Source organism: Dasypus novemcinctus, chromosome 11 (assembly GCF_030445035.2).
Source record: "Dasypus novemcinctus isolate mDasNov1 chromosome 11, mDasNov1.1.hap2, whole genome shotgun sequence".
Taxonomy (NCBI): Eukaryota; Metazoa; Chordata; class Mammalia; order Cingulata; family Dasypodidae; genus Dasypus; species Dasypus novemcinctus.
In genome coordinates, this window is record NC_080683.1 from 86,362,728 (window position 1) to 86,377,779 (window position 15,052).

At 41.7% G+C, this 15,052-nt stretch overlaps 1 protein-coding gene across 1 annotated transcript in view; it reads right to left on the reverse strand.

Annotated features, from left to right (window-relative positions):
- Positions 1-821: 821 nt before the first annotated feature.
- The window catches only part of SLC22A16 (solute carrier family 22 member 16), a 47,285-nt gene continuing 33,054 nt past the window's right edge, over positions 822-15,052 (reverse strand). The window contains exons 6-8 of the mRNA XM_058307286.2: positions 12,649-12,758; positions 9,874-9,973; positions 822-1,976 (exon numbers count right to left, since the gene is read on the reverse strand). Of these exons, the coding sequence (XP_058163269.1) occupies positions 1,764-1,976; positions 9,874-9,973; positions 12,649-12,758 (423 nt within the window). The 3' untranslated portion in view covers positions 822-1,763. The remainder of the gene's footprint in view (positions 1,977-9,873; positions 9,974-12,648; positions 12,759-15,052) is intronic.

A 15,052-nucleotide genomic window follows, 5' to 3' on the forward strand; every position in this document is an offset into this window, starting at 1 on the left:
AGTCAGGGTAAAGCACAGCACAGACCAGGAACTGAGGTGGCACAATTGACAGGGAACCTCTCTCCCCATCAGAGGTTCCCAGATGGAATCACAGTGAATCCTAGAGGAGAAAGAGAGAAGACAAAAAGAAAAATAGATACAGGAGATCACACAGTGAATGGACACAGACAGCAAAAATACCAGGGCAGGGGGAGAGGGAGGGGAAGAAAAAGAAAATAAAAACATATTTTTTAAAAGTTTGCAATGCACTAAAATGCCACAGGTTCTCTGTACCGTGATGTAGATGTATGGAAAGAACTTGGTGAATCTGGGAAAAGTAAGACTACCAGACTAGAAAACTCACTCCTAGATCCCCAACGGTGTGTGTCCCTTAAATGGACCAAACACAAGCACTCTTGTAGGTACATTCAAACTTTTATCACTCCAGGTGCTGGAAAGCAAATATCCTTTTGGTAGCTCCTATTTTTTTTTTAAGTTAAATTGTTAAGATAAATACTTTTAGACAAGAACATTTCTGCATTAGACTTGAGTTTAGAGCTATGATTCTCATAGGAGGGGAAGGAATAACAGAAATAGAATCTTTACTGGGCTTTGTCAAAAAAACCACACTCTTACACTCTCCACCAACTCCCCATCCCAGTGATCAACGTCTGGGGGAGGGGCACACTCCATAACTGATGGGGGCACGAGATATCACTCAAGTCTGTGTGGTAATGGTGGAGGCTGGGGTGGGGGTGGGGAATCAATGACATGGAAAAATAAACATGGAAAAATATTTTGCAGCAATAAGAAAGTGGTTTTAAAAAATGAGAATTCTCATGTTGGTTTTCATTTATTTTACTTTTTTTCCTTAAACTTTTTATGTTGAAATAATTTCAAACTTATGGACAACTGCAAAAATAATACAAAACTCATACAGAGAACTTCAACATGCCACCACCACCACTCTCAGATACCCGGATCTACCAATTTTAACATTTTGCCACATTTGCTGAATCATTCTATCCACCCACCTATCAATCATCTTTCTAACCATTAATCCATTTATCAATCCATCTAGCTAGCTATCAGTTTTCTAAACATTTGAGAGTAGTTTATATACATCAGACTCCTTGAACACATATTTCCATGTACACTTCTTAAGAGCAAGGATATTCACTTATGTAAAATCAAGTTCAAGAACCTAAACATGGATATATAGTTTTCAGTTTAGATTCCAATTTTTTCAGTCCAAATAATGTCCTTTGGAGCCTTTTATCCTCCATTATTAGATCCAATCCAGAGTCATGTATTGCATTTAATTGTCATTGTCTCTTTAGTTTCTTTTTTTTAATTGTGGAAACATATATACAACATAAATCTTCCCATCTCAACCACTCCCAAGCATACCATTCAACAGGACTAATCACATTCACAATATTGTGCTACTTTCACCACCATCCATTACCAGAACTTTCTCACCTCCCCAGACAGAAACCCTACACCCATTATGCATTGACCCTCTTTCCCCTTCCCCCATAACCTGTACGCTGCTTTCTGTTTCTATGCCTTAGTATATTTTATAACTATTTCATGTAAGTGGAATCATATAATAACTGTACTGTATTTCTTTTACTTTTGCAAAATAATTTTTTAACATTTCTTAATTTTTGAAAAAGGACACACATAAATAGCATGCAGAGATGAGAAGGCTATTCCTCTAATATGAAGGCATTAAGGTAAATACACAGGATTTCAGGTGCTAACCAGCACACATGGCACATTTATTCACAAAGACCAGAAGTCTCTGGGTTAATCACATCTGTTTTCTCCAGTTCAATATTATTGGTTGTGTGAAGTAATTTTCTACAACTGCTAAGTTTTCCTGACTCCAGTTTCGCAGCCTCCTCCCAAGTAGTTACCAGAGGCTTCCCGAGTGTTTCTGGAAGCAGTAGTGTTAGCCCTCCGCTCAGAAAGGCCACGGTCCCAACAAGCAACTAGAAGAAATAAAATAAGTCAGACATTAAAAAAACATAAGTACCATTCAGTGAATAATAATTTCTGAACCTTTCAGAGGACAACAGACTAGAATAGAATTTGACAAATTGGCCCTCATCTTTATTCCTTGGTGAGACCTGTGATTACTTACGCTGGACTGGGAATTCTTCAACTCATTGACCAGGCTCGATGTGACCGCTCATCAATACATTCACAAACCTCTGTGGGGTGCCTCCTCAATAAACGGCCAGGAGTGCCTGCTTTAGTTCTCACAGGCGCTGTTGTAGGAGCTTTGGTCACAGAGAAAAAGGCCCCAGCCCAGCTTCCCAGACTCCAGGGTTTTGGAGGAGCCACAAGCAGCTGAGCCTTGGGCAACAGGTCAGGAACTGTACCTACCCCCAGTAATAAGTACATAATCAGCATTCAATACATGATGGGACAGGAATGGGTGTTTCAATGAATCAAAGCCTACAGAATTTAGCGGGAAACAAAGCAAAGGCAATATAAACTAATTGCTATTTTGAGGAGTCGATCTTATTTCCTATTAAGTTCTGTATGATTTCTTTACTTCCCAGATTTTGACACATAAAAGGCAAACTTTATAGATAAGCAACAAGACGTTTGCTTTGAAAAGTATAAATCACATTAAAAATTTAAGTCTGTCTGTCTATTCTCTGTTGATTATGAAGAAGATGGGTAGGATTTAGAACTCTCCCTAAAGTCTATAAAAATATGATCAATTTTTATATAATTCATGCTCCTTTAGCACACATACACTGCCTTGCATGAGCCTATAAAAATAAATTAAAGCCTAATTTTTCTGATAAATCCACATACTTGCTATTTTTACAGTCTCTGAGCACAAGAAACATGAAATACATACTGCAACTGTAAAACAGTGTGAGCCCTGTTGGTTACTGATGGGATCTGGGAAGACCATTTTCTTCCTTTTGTAGAACACTGATAACCTAATTCTTAGAAATACATGAGTAAGCTTAACCTGGAAGCAATGGTCGAATTTAAAGTGACATTCCAAAGGATTTTTAGAGATGTTTTCTGGTGTCTCAAAATATAGGCCATATATCCACTGATCTAGAAATCCCAGGAAAGAAGCCTATGTCAAGATCTGAAAAACACTGAATAAAATAGAAAATAAAAGTAAAATAGAATCAAAATAGATCCAAGATGGGACTGAATTTTTCTTTTTACCTTAAGAAGATCAGCAGGCAGTAAACAAACACAGAGCAGAAGACCTAGTCTCCTGTCACCCTGGCCAGCTCCCCTGACCCCCACAAAACCCCACCCAAACATCCAAGCAAGCCCCACTTCCCTGCCTCTCCCTCCTTCTGGCAAGGGCGATGCCTTCACTCTCTCCAAACCCCATGCCTCTGGCCGCCTCCCTCAGGGGTCTGGATGGATGGTCCTTCCTCCCCCTCACAGGGTTCTGGCCTCTTCCTTTCTGCTGGTTACCCCTCTCCGAGCCCCTCCCCAGTTAAAATAAATGTTTTCTAGCCTCTTATGATCGCTGTACCCACTCTGCCTGAGTACTTACCACTTGCTCCCTGGGTGACATTGGGCAAGTTACTTAGCTTTTCTGTTCCTCAGCTTCCTGTAAAATGTACTTGCCCTCAAAGGATTGTTGAGAGGATTCAATTAAATAGCCTATTCCAGGCACTTAAAACAGTGCCTGGGCCACGATAAGCGGTCAGTTAATCCTAGCTACACTCAGTTAATCTTAGCTATGGCCCTCTCCTGTATCCCCATAACCCCAGCACCTCCCCATATAGCCTTCATCTTGGGGATTTGGATGTTTACTCTTCTGCCTTCCCCACCACACTGAGCTTTCCATGGAGCCCAGGCTGTGTTTCCCACATCTGCTCCTTAGCACTTAGCAGGATGGTTGGCTCAAGTCAACACTTGATAAAGCTCGGCAAAATGAGCTTATGAATACAAAGTGATATGAATTAGGTGTCCATCTTTCTTAGATTACTGAATCATAATGGCTGGTAATGAAAGCAACAAAAAGAGTGAGTTTCATGTGATTCTTTTTGAAAGGGAAAATATAATCTTATCTTCTATGTTAGTGTTTCTTTTCCCTAAAATGAAAATGCTGGCTCCCTAGGCAGTTTGACCTCCATAAACAAACTTAATGAGAAATTTAATAATTTATTGTTTTACTCATTAAAAAACAACAAGCAGCATCTGTTGCCTCCAAAGGAAGCACAATCACAGAATATTTCTGCAATATACCCAAGATCCTGTTGACAGAGGTTGTCTTGGGGTAGGAGGACTGGGGGGAGGGGGAGGAGCTTATTTCACTGCATTTCCTTTGGGACTTTCTTTTAAGCCATATGTAAAAGGCTGTGGGGCATGGTGTTTGGGTTAGAAGCCCAGCTCTGTCACCCTTAAATTGCATGAACATGGGTAATAACTAACTTACATAAATCAGCCCCCTCATCTGTAAAATGGAGATAACAATAATATCTGTATTATATGAAGAATAAATGAGCTAATTTCTATAAACACTTAAAATAGAGCCTGTCACAGAAACAGCACTATTTAAGTATTCATTAAATAAAATAAAAGATCCCTTTTAAAGTCATAGTCATTAATTGATCCTTACAGATATCCCTTTTAATTGAAAAATATGTTTATATAGTTTTAACGCTTTTATAGCAGTTTGCTTTTATAGTTTTATTTTCTGTGTGTGCGCTTCCTGTTGTGGTTTTCAAAATCACCTTTCCCATCATCATCTTTCATTTTTTAATGAGGAATACAAAGCACTAGTGCAGAGAAGAGCTTTCTAGAAAAGTCTATGCCCTAAAAAGGGTAGTGGATTCTCCATAAACACCTTCCTGTGCAGCCTGGCCAGCCCATATTACTTCTCAATCTCAGAGTCAGGCCATGCACAAGGCAGGCAAACTTTACTGAGCATCCGTTAGTGGGATGTTAGAGCCACTCATGCTAAGCCAGTGGTTCACAGAAAGCAACCTATGGATCACTAGCATATGTGAGATGATATCAGGGGTACAGAAATGGAAGAGATTGCCTCACCACTGTAAATACAGAGCAACATCTATTACAGTGATAAAAGGCAAAAGTCAAAAAAAAAATTATGATATTTTTCATTTTTTAAAACCCCAATTTATTTTTTACTTTATTTTAGTTTTTATAAATTATTATGTATTCTATTTCTAATCTTTAAACCTATCATTACTATTTCATTTTTCTATTAATTGAATTTGGCAATACATTAGACTTCATTTTTTAAGACGTTTTGGATCACAGAGGGGTTCAATTATGGCAGGGGGCAAGCACTTAAGTGGGGTGTCATTGATGAGGGATGCATGGGTTGGAGGGAGTTCTCCAGGGCATGCATATAAGGTATATAGATAAGTTCAGATGTTGATTGGATATTGACAGAGTGGGTAGAGTTTCACACAACAACTGAGGGAGTGCTGAGTTCCCATTCCAGGGAACTCTGTCACACTCCCCAATGGAACAGCAACAATCCCCCAAGTGCAAGGGCAAATACCAAGAAGGATGGTCCAATGATGGGCCCTTGATAATGATGACTATGTTTATGAGCCTGTGTGCTTGAAATTTCAACTAGGCCTAGAGCTGCAGGGTGGCTAAGAGTTACCTCTTGAGAGCCTCAGTGTTGCTCGAATGTGGCCATTCTCTAAGCCAAACACAACATGTAAATGCATTATATTCCCCCCAGCATGAGACATAATTCCCAGGAATAAGCCTCCCTGGTGCTGAGGGATTTCTACCAACACCAGATGGTGATGCAACTAGAAAAAGATCTTGAATAAAAGGAGGAAATGGTAAAGACAAGTAAAGACAAATGAGTTTATATGGCCAAGAGACTTCAAAATGAGTCGGGAGGTAAACAGAGAGGTCGTACTTATGCATGTCTCAGCAGGATCTCAGAGACAGCCAAAGTAGATACAACCCCAGGTACTGGTGCTCCTGAGGGCTATGGAGACACCCAGGTCCTACACTCATGGGAGATGGCTCTGGAGTTCAGTGCCTTGCCACTTGGAATTTGTACTCTTGAGTGTGATGGAGTTGGACTCAGATGTGACCTCTCTACACATGCCTCTATACATGCCTCTTCCGTCACCTTTACTGAACCTGTGGTTGGCACTGGAGTTGGTGTATGCTCAGGAGACTCGGATATCTGGATTGGCCATGTGCAAGCTGGGCCCTGAGCCTCAGCAGAGTTGCAACACCTACTCTCCAGTTCGTTGGACTTGCCCAGGTCATCTAACAGGGAGGTAAAGATGGTCAACTACCATACCAGGGAACCAAGAGAGTTTACAACTGCAAGCAGAAGAATCCCATCCATCAGCCATGTGGGATCTAAGCCCAGGGTCCTCAGGATGGAGAAATAAAATATGGATTAGAGTAGACTTACTGGTATTCTATTATTAGAATTATTGTGACTCTAGCAATGGAAGAAACTGTATCATTGATGGGGAGACAGTGGCCACGGGAGTTGCTGAGGGCAGGGAGAGGGAAGAAGAGGTGTGATATGGGGGCATTTTCAGGATTCATTCAGTTGTCCTGAATGATATCGCAGGGACAGATGCAGGACATTATATATCCTGCCATAACCCACTGAATGGACTGGAAGAAGAGTGTAAACTACAATTTAATCTATAATCCATGCTCTGTAGCAGTGCTCTAAAATGTATTCATCAAATGCAATGAATGTGCCACACTGATGAAAGAGGTTGTTGAGTGCAGGGGGGAGTGGGGGTATATGAGAACCTCTTACATTTTTTAATGTAACATTTTGTGTAATCTATGTATCTTTAAAAAATAAAAATAAAAAACAAATAAAATAAATTAAAACAAATAAAATAAATTACTTGTAAGATGATGTTAATGTATGTTAGAAAAACATACTAGTATAAATACACATGCTTTCATGGATACTATTGTTTATCTATGATAATAATTATAAGCTAATTATAAAAAGCTGGTCTAGATCATGAACAACATTAAGTAAATAACATGGGTGGTACACAAAGTTAGGGAAACGTTCTGCTGGACCTAGCTGTGGGGATGCAAAATTCGCTACCCAGCAAGAGTTCAAAAGTCTAACTGGTAGACAAACACAGACATGAAAATAATACAGACAGACTGTGATAATGGACCATGTTGAGGATTGAATCGTGTCCTTCATAAAAGGGAAGTTCAGGTTCCAGCCCCTGGTCCCATGGGTGTGAACCCATTTGTAAATAAGACCTTTGAAGATATTATAGTGTACCCAAACTGAATGAGGGTGGTCTTTAGTCCAATGTGGCTGAAGTCCTTATAAGGAACAGAAATTGGATGTGGAAGGAAAAGCCACTGGGAGCAGGGAGAAGCTGGAAGTCAATGAATCTTGGAAGAGAAAGGAGATGCCACTGTGCACATTGCCATGTGACAGAAAAGCCAAGGTCCAAGGATCACTGGCAGCCAGCCCAAGAATGCCAAAGTCTTTAGGGAGAAAGCATCACCCTGCCGACACCTTGATTTTGGGCTTCTCCTAACCTCACAACCATGAGCCAATAAATCCCATTGTTTAAGCCAACCCACTGTGTAGTATTTGTGTTAGAAGCTGGGGAACTAAGATGGACTCTGAAAGGGGTACCAGGCTAAATGCTATGGAACCATGAGAAAGGGAGAGGTTGGGTCGTGGGAGCCTTCTTGGAAGAAGCGGGGTTTGATCTGTGTCTTAAAGGATGCATGGAGTTTGGGCAGGAGGGGATAGAGAGAGAGGCATTCCCTGCTGAGTTAGGCGGAGGTCTGGAGAGGGAGAGGGTGGGCAGCTGTGAGACCAGTGGGGAGACAGGAAGGGCTACAATGCTGAATGAGCGAGGAGAGAAGGAAGCTGGACGAGGAAACAGAAGAAAACCGGGAAAACAGGGTACAGGAAAGGGGTCAATCTGGAAAGGCCTTGGATTATTCGGCTGGAATTGGATTTTATTGAGAAGGTGATAGGGCAGTTGGATCAGAGCTGATCTGATGGGGTGAAGGGGGGTGGGTATAGGAAAAGGCCTGGGAGGCAGAGGGGATGAGTGGATACCATATGCAGACAGGAGGGGGTGGTTTTTGAGGGAGAACATGAGGATTTCATGATGAATGGATTGGGAGGAGAAGGAAAAGAACAGGGTGAATGTAAAGCTGATTCTAAAGCTTCCTCCTTGAGGCCAGTGACTCCCTAACCAGCGTGGCAGAGTGGAGGAGGAGGGGATTTGGGCCATTGACCAGTTCTCAGGGACACACTGATTTTTTTGTCCTTTTAAGACACCAAGGGAGAATACCTGTGAGGCAGTGGACATATGGGTCTTTAGTCTGGACAAAAGGTCAGAACTTAGGAGAGGACAGACATACAGGAAGACAGGAAAACAACCAAGGATGCACTCTTGGCGAAAGGGTCTACTTAAGGGGCAGAGAGAGAAAGAAAGAGGAGGCATTGAAGGAAACCTCCCCGAGAAGACTGAGAAGGAGTTGCCTAGAGGGAGCAACTGCAAAGAAACCATCAGAGAGGGAGTTTGGGGTGGAAGGGGAGGGCCAGCAGGCCGAGGGCTGTCCCATAGGTTACAGCTAGGATTAGCAGCACCACTGGACAACCCCTACTCCTCTTGCCCCAATCTGCCTCCTTCTTCTTTTGACCCAAAGGGTCACACTTAGCCCAGGTGTAACAGTGTTCCATGTAATTGCCCAACCTCTCAGCCCCCACAGAAGCAAAGCTGCAAACTGAACACAGCTGTTCTCTCTCTCGGTATAACCAGGCACACAGCTGGCACTTTGACAGGTAGAATGAAGTATATGCCATGAAGACCCCGTAAGGTAAAGCCATACATCCCTGAACCTGTCCTCTGGCACAGAATCCTTTGGGGGCAGGCAGCCTCCAGAATGCACTTGACCATCAGACACAGTGGGAACACAGAAGCAGAGGGTGGGTGATGCAGGTAGAAGCACCCAGGGCAGACAGAGGCAGGGGTCTCTTCCTATGCAATCCCCATGTAACAGTTTGCTATTATTTACAAATTCCAAAAAGAAATACAGATTATGTTTATAAACTGGTCAGTTCCTCTGGTGTGATAATCCTTTGTTTTATTAGATTCAGCTGAGATGTCTGATTAAATTTTGTTAAGATTAGGGCTTTAATCCAACCACGTCATTAGAGTGTGGTTCAGTGTCGAGTCCCAGCCCCCTTGGGTTGATAAAACAGACTCACAGGGAAGTAGACACACAGAAGCAGATAAGCAGGAAGAGAGAGTGCCCCATAGACACGGTCCCAAGGAGAGAGATGAGCCTGATAGACTACAGCTGACCTTATGGAGAGACCAGAGCATCTGAGCCCAAAAAGAAATGAGCCCTGGGGAAAGAGATGAGTCTTATGCCAGCCTACAGCTGAGATCGGAAGAAGCTGGGCCCACAGATCCTTACGAGGAAGGAGGAAGGCTGAACCCTCACAGGCATCGCCCACCATCCTGCATCAACACATGGCAACAGACTTTGGGTGAGAAAATGCCTCTTATGGTAACTTGAGTTGGACTCTTTAGGGCCTGGTAACTGTAAGCTTCTACCCCAAATAAATACCCTTTATCAAAGCCAACAGATTTCTGGTATTTTGCATCAGCACCCTTTGGCTGACTAATATACCCGGCTTCAAGATATAGGTGAGGAGAGGCCCATGTCTGGCAGGCAGGGTTGTAATTAACAGCTCACCAGTGGCTGGAAGGCAATTGACAAACAAAAAACAGCAACAACTACTCTACCTACTGACTAGTGAGCTGGTAATAATTTTTCTACAAACTCCCAATAAATCCAAATAATAGGATGCAATTAGCTGTTCTGTGTCTCGGTCAGGTTCTAATTATTGATTAACACCTGTGGCAAGAATCTCCAGACGCTCGTGAGGTAGATGCAGAAAGGGGCCACGATACTTCCCACACAGCACATCATGCTGCCACTTCCCACAGCCTGTGACCTGAAAAGAGGAGGCGAATTAAGATAGCAGCAAAAGCCAGCAACAAGTAAAGTGCAAATAAATGGCGATGGATGGAACTAGTCCCCTTTCCACCCTTTCCACCCCCGCACTGAGAATAAATAAGAAAATTCAAGCTCAGCTTAATAGACTTGGAAATAATTTTATGTTGATTTTATTTTAATTTTCCAAGAACCATCTGTGATTTATATTCACATGCTGTGAAACAATGGTTTATACCAGCCCACAGATAATTCCAGACACTTCAAGTCTGTCCCCCTAAAATGTCAACAACAGTTCTTCTTCATCTGCTGGGCAGATGAGGCCCTCGTGTATTCATCCACTCTCATACTGAGGACAGAATCAATCTGCTAGAGCAGGAATTTCTTTGGGGTAGGGAATGCATATGTGGGAAAACAAAATTATTATATCTGTTGATTATTCTAGTTGAATTAAGTCAAATAATATCTTAAATGTTTTTCTTTAAAGGTTATTTAAAGGGAACCTATAGAATGTCTACTAGTAAACAAAGAATGTCCTTTTATTTTGAATAAGTACCTCTTTAATTCCATGGTGTTTTATCTTTTTGGGTTACACATCCTTACCAGAACCTGATGAATGAACAAGATTTTTCTGAGAAAAAAAGCACACATATGCCAACTGCACTCACAGCATGTGGGTGTTACGGTAGATTGAATTACGTACCCCCAACAAACACACATTCTTAATCGGCATTCCTGTGGGTGTGAACCCCTTGTAAATAGGACCTCTTGAAGATGTTATTTTTAGTTAAGGTGTGGTCCACCTGAAGCAGGGTAAGCCTTAGAAAGACAACCGGACAATGCCACAAGAGGGGAATGCCAGGAACTCCAAGAACTTCCAACAGCCAGCACCGGAATGCTACAGACTCCAAGGAGAAAGCAAGCCTTCCACCCTCTGCAACTGGGAGCCATGAATTCCTGTTGGTGAAGCCACCCCCTTGTGTGGTGTTTGTCACAGCAGCCTGGTGTGCAAAGAGCCCTTAGAGTTGATCCCTTGTATTAAATATTCGTATGTGGGAATTTTTGAGAGTCCATGTATCTGCAGTTGTAAACAAACAAAGGTCTTTAAAAATTATCCTAACATATCCACAGTAACAATGAATACTGCTCTGCATATATGCATATAATATACATTCATTCAGCACATATGTGTTGAGAGTTGAATATGTGCCAGGTATGAGTGGATCTTATCCAACTTGAATGCAGAACTGGGGAAACCTGCAGCCTTTTATAGCTGGGTAGAAATTCTTCCAAAAGGCCAAGAGGGCCCCACAGGATGTGACAAAGACATTCATCCTGATTTAAGGAGTTCTCTCCTCCTTGAGTCAGCCATGAGGGAGCCCAGAACCTCCACCTGAGTCAGCAAGTACACAACTTCACACCTTATTGCATTCCCCACATGAAATAAGAGTTTCCCCTAAAAAAAAAAAAAAAAAAAAGAGTTTCCCCTATTGTCACACTGTAAGTGTGAGAACTCAATTTGTTATTCTGCCTGCCTGCTATTGTACATCTGCACATGGCTGGTACTTGTATGACTTGAGAGGAGTCCAAAATACCTTCCCTTCTGACACCCCAACTCTACCACTTGCTGTTATAAGCACTGTTGTCCCATTAAAACTCTTGTGAGTTTCAGTGGGTGACACAAAAGGGCAAAAGCTGTGGATCTGAGTTCTGATTGTCCACCAACTAGCCACGTGACCTTGACCAAGCCTCCTAAGCCTGTCTTAGTCTCAATTCCTCAATCTGGGCAATGGAAGCCATGGTGCTAACCTCACAGAGCTGCTTTGAGGATTGAGAAGATAAGAACTATGGAAGGAAATTGTAGTTATTATTAGATTGTTCTTCCCAAAGCGCTTTGGGAGACCTGGAGGAGAAGTAGGCAGAAATGAGGAAAATCCTCCAACTCCACCCTCAGACAACTGGGCTAAATGACAATCCCATGACACACTCTTCTTCTGTTATCCCTGACAAACTTTTTTATGGAGTTCCAGAGGTTCTGCCACAGCCCCCTAGAACAAGAAGGGGGTGACCCTAGATCCCCCAACAGAGCTCTGTCTTTCTCTTCCCCACATAACGGGTTTCCAAGTAAAATTTTGTTTGAAAAGCCTTTCAAGCCTTTTTAAAGTGCCTGTGGTTTCTAGATCAGTGGGATTCAGACCAATTGGTAGGTGGTGTCCTGAGTCTCATCTTTGGAGTTTGATTTGGGATGTCTGATATAGGGCCTGAGCTGGGGATTTTATTAAATCCCTTGGGGATTCTGATGAGCTGCCAGCTTTGAAAGCCTCTGAACGAGGTGGACTTCTCAGAGAGCAAAGGACTACTGACATCTACAATGAGTGACACATCCTGAGAAAATTAGCCTTGAGTCATATGGAGAGTCAGTGGGTGTTTACTGCATTTGAGATTTAAAATGGTTTTAGGATAAAAGAGTGTTATTTTAAAGTAATTTCATTAATGTCCTTGCCAATGAGGTATAGACAAAGCCTCAGAGTCAGAGTCATCATGTAGTTTTCCCATATCTCTGAGTTCCAGGTAACATCTATGGAAAGAAAGCATTTTGTACTCAAAGGCCAAATATAATGAGATGACACATAAGTGAAGTAACAGGAACACCACAGAAAACTAAATAACCCTTACCTCACAATGGTTGGATACAGTTCTGCTGTATAAAGGTAAATAAGGCCAAAAGCTGCGGCCATGGTAAATTTTCCAACCATAGATGCCACCACACTCCAAATATGGTAACCCTGGGAAAAATAAGCAACAGAGACCATTGTAAATAAATTTTTTTCAAGAAAAAACATAAAACCTTTAAAATTACTACTTAAAAAATCTAATTCCTCCAGTATTTCTCAGAACCATTAAGAATTCTTTTTCTGGATGAATTTATCTCATAAACTCTATTCATGGTCTGCAAAAGCTTTCCATCTCTGTGAAATTTAGAGAAAAATGTTATTGTAACCCCCTGCCCCCCACCCATACAACTCAGTCTTGGAGGGGTTGGACGGTGAAATAAAAGCCAGTTGGAAAGACTGCTTTGGAATAAGACATGTCCAGTCAGGGCTGGTTGCACCAATTATTGACACACTTTTTCTGGAATGTGATCCAGCAGAATGAATCAAGGTGCCATAAACAAACACCTTGATTGAGGCTGTTGTAGCAGAAGCCCAAGGCTGATAAATTATCTTCACAAAATAATTTAAAAGTGATAATTGAATTATTCATACAGAATTTTGTGGGGGTCTTTTGGCTGATGGATCAATCCCTCAACAGCAAAACTTCTCTGATCTCCAAGGCAGTCTTGCTGTCCCTATGTGTTCAACTTCAAGGTGTAATCCATAAAGACCTTCCATAGTCTATCTTCTCTCTCCTTCCCCACTGGCCAGCTGGGTGTCAAGGCCCAGAGTGAAAGCAGTTGAGGATAGCAGTACCTGAGTCCCTGAGTGTCTCCATGGAGCCCGGCAACCCCTCACCATTCCCACTGCCACCAACGAGTTATAACCACACTGACCTTTACATGAAACAAGAAATAATTGTCTATTATGTTAAGTCACTGAGATTTTGGAATGCATCTATTAAAGCAGCTAGCATCACCTTAAGTAATACATTCAGTTCCTATTTGTTGAATGAATTAATGTGGTTTAAGAAAATAATTCAGGGAAGCAGATTTGGCTCAATGGATAGAGCGTTCGCCTACCACATGGGAGGTCTACGATTAAAATCCAGGGCCTCCTGATCCATGTGATGAGCTGGCCCATGCGCAGTGCTTGAAGCATGCAAGGAGTGCCCTGCCACACAGGGGTGTCCCCCATGTAGGGGAGCCCCACGTGCAAGGAGTGAGCCCCATAAGGAGAGCCACCCAGTGCGAAAAAAGTGCAGCCTGCCCAGGAGTGGCGCCACACACACAGAGAGCTGATGCAGCAAGATAATGCAACAAAAGAGACACAGATTCCCAGTACCGCTGAAAATAATGCAAGCGGACACAGAAGAACACACAGCAAATGGACACAGAGAGCAAACAACTGGGGGAGGGTGGGTACAGAACAGGAGAGAAATAAAAAATAAATATTTTTTTTAAAAAAAGAAAATAATTCATGGTATTTTGACATTGCTATCTGGGGAGAAATTTTATTAAAGGGGAGACATTTGTGGTTGCTGCTTGCTCTATTTCTAGAAATCTCCCACCAGTCACTTGCTAAAATTTCCCATTATTGTTGGGGATTAACTGCTATAGAACTTGAAGGCTTTGGGTTTCCCTTCAGTCTTTAGCAGCTCAAAGGCACCTCAACCAACATGACCAGTATAACACAAGATACTTAAGAATACAACAACAAAAAGATTTGAAGTCCTCTCAAATAGGAGAGAGCTTCTTGTCCTGAATAGTTTTTTTATTTATGAGCTGTATTTCAATCACCTGGAAAACTGAGTTACGTAAAACATTTGGTTTGCTAACCCTGCTAATTAAGTCAAATGTTACCATAAAAGGAAGTAATTCATTAACTTAAATTTCAAACAATCTGGAAAACTTAACAATACTTTGCTCTAAACATTGATATACTGTTGCTTGATAGCTATATAACAGCCAGGGAATATATTTAAAATATTTTGATTTATTGGTATAGTGACCTTATTTTCCAAATCACGAATTAAAGTACAGGTTTTGTAGAACAAGAGGAAATCTCATTTTTTGCTGGTGGGGATGCAAAATGGTACAGCCACTTTGGAAGACGGTCTGGCAGTTTCTTACAGAGTTAAACATAGTCTTAACTTATGCCCCAGCAATTGTGCACCTAGATATTTACCCAAATAAGTTGAAAACTGATGTCCACACAAAATCCTGCACATGAGGCTTATAGCAGCATACAAATATACACATCATGTATAGCAGCATACAAATATACACATTTTGTCCCAGCAGGGGACAAAAAGAGAAAAGGGGGAGAAAGAATATTTGAGAGAATGATGGCCCAAAATTTTCCAACTCTCTATGAAAGATATAAATATACATGTCCAAGAAGTGCAATGTACTCCAAACAGAATA